Raw genomic sequence first — 4,200 nt, forward strand, 5'->3', positions numbered from 1 at the left:
AGTCGGGCGGTGGCGCAGCGGGTTAAGCGCAGGTGGCGTAAAGCGCAGGGACGGGCATAAAGATCCTGGTTCGAGCCCCCGGCTCCCCACCTGCAGGAGAGTCACTTCACAGGCGGTGAAGCAGGCCTGCAGGTGTCTGTCTCTCCCCCTCTGTCCATTTCTCTGTCTTATCCAACAACGATAGCAATAACAACAATAAAACAAGGGCAACAAAAGGGAATAAAACAAAAAGTTACTGGGGCCAGGAGGTGGCGCACCTGGCTAAGCGCTCACATCACAGTGCACAGGGACCCGGGCTCCGGCCCCTGGTCCCCACCTGCAGAGAGGAAGCTTCGTGAGTGGTGATGCAGGGCTGCAGGTGTCTCCCTGTCTCTCCCTATCTCCCCCTTCCTCTCAAGTCGTCTCTATCCAGTAAAAAATTATCTTTTTATTTTATTTATTTTTTTCCTCCAGGGTTATTGCTGGGCTCGGTGCCTGCACCATGAATCCACCGCTCCTGGAGGCCATTTTCCCCCCTTTTTGTTGCCCTAGTTGTTGCAGCCTCGTTGCGGTTATTATTGCCATTGTTGACGTTGCTTTGTCGTTGGACAGGACAGAGAGAAATGGAGAGAGGAGGGGAAGACAGACAGAGAGGGGAGAGAAAGACAGACACCTGCAGACCTGCTTCACCGCCCGTGAAGCGACTCCCCTGCAGGTGGGGAGCCAGGGGCTCGAACCGGGATCCTTACGCCGGTCCCTGCGCTTTGCACCACGTGCACTTAACCCACTGCGCCACCGCCCGACTCCCCAAAATTATCTTTTTTAAAAAGAATTTATTCATGAGAAAGATAGGAGGAAAGAACCAGACATCACTCTGGTACATGTGCTGCCGGGGATCGAATTCAGGACCTCATGCTTGAGAGTCCAGTGCTTTATCCGCTGTGCCACCTCCCGGCCCACAAGTAATAAAGTATCTTAAAAACTTGAGCAATTTTATTAGTGCGAGAGAGTAGCTCTGGCACATGCAGCCAGGGCCTGGACTCCCCGTGCTTCTGTGCCCTCTGGGCCTAGAGGTCGTGGGTTTCAAGGATGCTGAGGGCGGACTCATCACAGGCAGATGCCAGAGAGATGTGAGGACGGTGAGGACGCCGCCTCGGGGGAGACCGCTCAGGCGGGCGGGCAGAGCACGGGACTCTGGCTCCTTCCTCTTTTACTATCCTGTGCAGCTACGACTTCAACAAGGGTGGGGTCGGGGGCTGGAGGTTATTACAGTTCACCCACTAGGCTGTGTGGCCTGGGTCTGAGCCCAGGCACCACCTGGCGAGTGCTCAGGCACCGGGGCAGCTCTCCATCCATCTGGGATAAAGAGAATGAAGATGCTGGCTGGAGGGAGAGGAGTCTGGGGTGTGCAGAGCTGGACTTGCCTGTAGATCCCGGGGAAGGACTCCAGGGCAGGGGTGTGGAGGCCCGCTGGGGTTGGGGGGCAGCAGGGGTCCGAGCGCCTCATGTGGGAGGGGAGTGTGTGCAGAGAGGGAGCAGAGGTGGGGTGGCCATGCCCGAGGCCCCTGGCCCAGGCTCACGGCCAGCAGCACAAGTGACAATAAGAGACCGAGGGAAGACAAGGGCACGGGGGATGGGACCCCAAGCCTGCAGCAGGTGGGGCAAAAGCTGGGGCAGGGCAGGGGCAGGCAGCGGGGTGGGGGGCGGTGTTGCTGGAAACCCAGGGAAAGAGAAAAGCAGAGGGAGCAGTGGAGGGGCGAGGGGCGAGGGGCGAGGCGTCTGCAGAGGGAGCTGGGGACCTTTGCACCCAGGGCACAGGGCCTGGAACCTGGGTCTCGTGCGTAGCAAGGCACATGCCCTGACCACTGAGCCCTCCTGCCAAACCCGCCTTCTTCAGACCGCTCTGAAGCTCCCTTGGACTGGGGGGTGGGGTGGGGTGGGGTGGGGAGGTGGCGGTGTGTGGTGAGGCGGGCGGCTGAGCGCTGGGCGTCACAGGACCCGGGGAGACTCCGTCACACATGCTGACGTGCTCGGTCCTGTGGGATGCGAGGCGAACGGGTGCTCGGCCTGGCCCAGCGCGGCCCTGCCCGTCAGGGGCAGCAGCTCCTCCCACTGCGCTAGGTGCCAAGCGGCAGACTACTGAGATCAACAGAAGCCACGTGCTGCAGGCCCCCAGCTGATGCCCGAGACCGAGACCGGGGACCGTACCAAGGCTGCCCGTGTTGCCACCCGTGACGGCGTCTCGTCTAACCGGGCTGCGGCGGGAGCAGGACGAGGCAGAGTCCCCCAGAAGGAGGCCGGAGCGTGCTCAGAACACCTCGCCGGAGCCGGCGGAGGTCAGGGATGGGGCGGCTGGATCGCACCCCTGGTCTCAGGTGTCCCCCAACCTCGTGCCCGCTCAGCGGGGAGCTGGGTGGGTGCTCTGGGCGCAGCCTTGCAGCTGGTCTCCCCACTCTGGGCCAGAGGGCTGGGGGTGGCGGCAGGGGGAGGGAGCTGAGCTCCCGTGTGGACTCTGCACGCGTGTGCGCGCGCACACACACACGCACACAGTGCGAAAGGACTGAGGACACAGGCAGGAGGCACAGCGGCATCTTCTTTTACTGTCGGTTCCACATCGCCGGCATTTTCAGTGACGGGTTCAGGAAGGTCACTTATAAGTCAGGCCTTGCGCAGCCCGCACACCTCAGGTGCAGCCCATCTGGCGGGGACATGACAGGGACACAAAGGCCGGCAAACAAACAAACCCGCAGCGGGTGGCCGTGCACTGCGCCCCGCACCCCGCGCCAGCCTCTTACTGTAGCCAGCCCCCAGGGCCCCACCCCCAGCCGCTCCCGGAATGCCAGGCATCAGGCGGGGGAGGCAAGTTCTTCCAGAGGCCGCGCCAGCGCCATGGCCCCCGCCCCCACCCCGCCCCCGAACATGCGGCTCTCGCCCACTCGGGCCTGGGGTCTGTCTACTGTGGGAAGGGCAGCGAGCAGCGTGTCTCCAGACCTCCTCGAGTGCGGATGCCTTCGGAAGGCCTAGGCGCAGTTTCGAGACATCTGGGGTCCAAGGGCCCGGGCTGAGGCAGGAAGGCTCACTGAGGCTGAGCTTCCCGAGGGCCGAGGTCTGCGGGGGGCGGGCGCGGGGCCAGCTGGGCGATGCGCGCCTTCCACACGGCCCTCTGCGCCGTGACGTAGCCGGGCGTGAGCTGCAGGCGCAGGGGCTGCTGGCACAGCAGGTGCCGGCACAGGGCCTCGGCGATGCAGATCACGTACATCCCGCAGTCGTAGCTGTTCTGCTGGGCCGGCGCCTCCTCCTCCAGGAAGGCCAGCCTGCCCTCCGTGCTCAGGAAGGCCTCCAGCTTGGCCGCCACGCGGCGGGCGTGGGCCGCGTTGCTGGCACCATGTGAGTCGTAGTGCAGGAAGCCGGCCCGCTCCCGCAGGTAGACCAGCAGGCTCCAGTGGGTGCCGCCGGCTGCCGGGCCGCCGTTGTCGTTGACGGCCAGGAACACGGCCGTCTTGGCGGGGAGCCCCAGCGGCTCCAGGAAGGCCGCCACCTCGGCCCGGTCGCCGGCGCACTTGATGAACTGCGTGACCTCGGGGCTCACGAAGCAGACGCGGTCCAAGCAGCCGGGGAAGCGGCCGTGGGCGAAGTACTCGAAGGCGAAGCCGATGACGCGGTCATTGAGCCAGCTGGGCGGGTCGAGCAGGGAGACGTCCGAGCGGCGCAGGAGGCTGTCCATGTAGCTCAGGACCACCGGGTCCATGGCTCGCTCTGACTCTGGCGGCGCCCCCTCGGCCGGGGCGGGACGGCCGGGGCCGGGGCTGGGTCCCGTCCACGCCAGTGTCCGGGCAGAAGCGGCCCGGGAGGCACCGGCCGCGGGGTCGGGAAGGCGGGAGAGTGCTGGGGTGTGGCCCGCCGGGAGTCAGGGCGGCGAAGCCCGGGAGAGACTTTCCGTCCCGAGGGCCAGAGCCGGGGGGCTACGGCGAGGGCCAGCGTCTGACCGCTTCCCCGGCGCCGGGTGGGTCCTCTCTGCCATACCAGAGGGGGATTTCCCGGCACCTGAGGAAGAAAGTGCCGATTACCAAGGGAAGCTGTTCCCGTTTCCCCGCTAGGTTTTCTTTCTTTTTTTTTTTTTTTAAAGATTTTATTTATTTATGAGAAAGATAGGGGAGAGAGAGAAAGAACCAGACATCACTCTGGTACATGTGCTGCCAGGGATTGAGGGACTGAACTCAG

General features: G+C 64.0%; 1 protein-coding gene across 1 annotated transcript; it reads right to left on the reverse strand.

Moving 5' to 3' along the window:
• Nucleotides 1-2,559: 2,559 nt before the first annotated feature.
• Nucleotides 2,560-3,937, reverse strand: SENP8 (SUMO peptidase family member, NEDD8 specific). Its single transcript, XM_060175692.1, has one exon. It carries the CDS (start codon nucleotides 3,725-3,727, stop codon nucleotides 3,056-3,058), a length of 672 nt encoding a protein of 223 aa, XP_060031675.1. The 5' UTR covers nucleotides 3,728-3,937; the 3' UTR covers nucleotides 2,560-3,055.
• Nucleotides 3,938-4,200: the final 263 nt, after the last annotated feature.

The sequence above is a fragment of the Erinaceus europaeus genome, chromosome 16, assembly GCF_950295315.1.
Source record: "Erinaceus europaeus chromosome 16, mEriEur2.1, whole genome shotgun sequence".
NCBI classification, from domain to species: domain Eukaryota; kingdom Metazoa; phylum Chordata; class Mammalia; order Eulipotyphla; family Erinaceidae; genus Erinaceus; species Erinaceus europaeus.

What these genes read in the sequence shown, in the direction of transcription:
- SENP8 (XM_060175692.1), bottom strand. Translation starts at nt 3,727, where the DNA reads ATGGACCCGGTGGTCCTGAGCTACATGGACAGCCTCCTGCGCCGCTCG.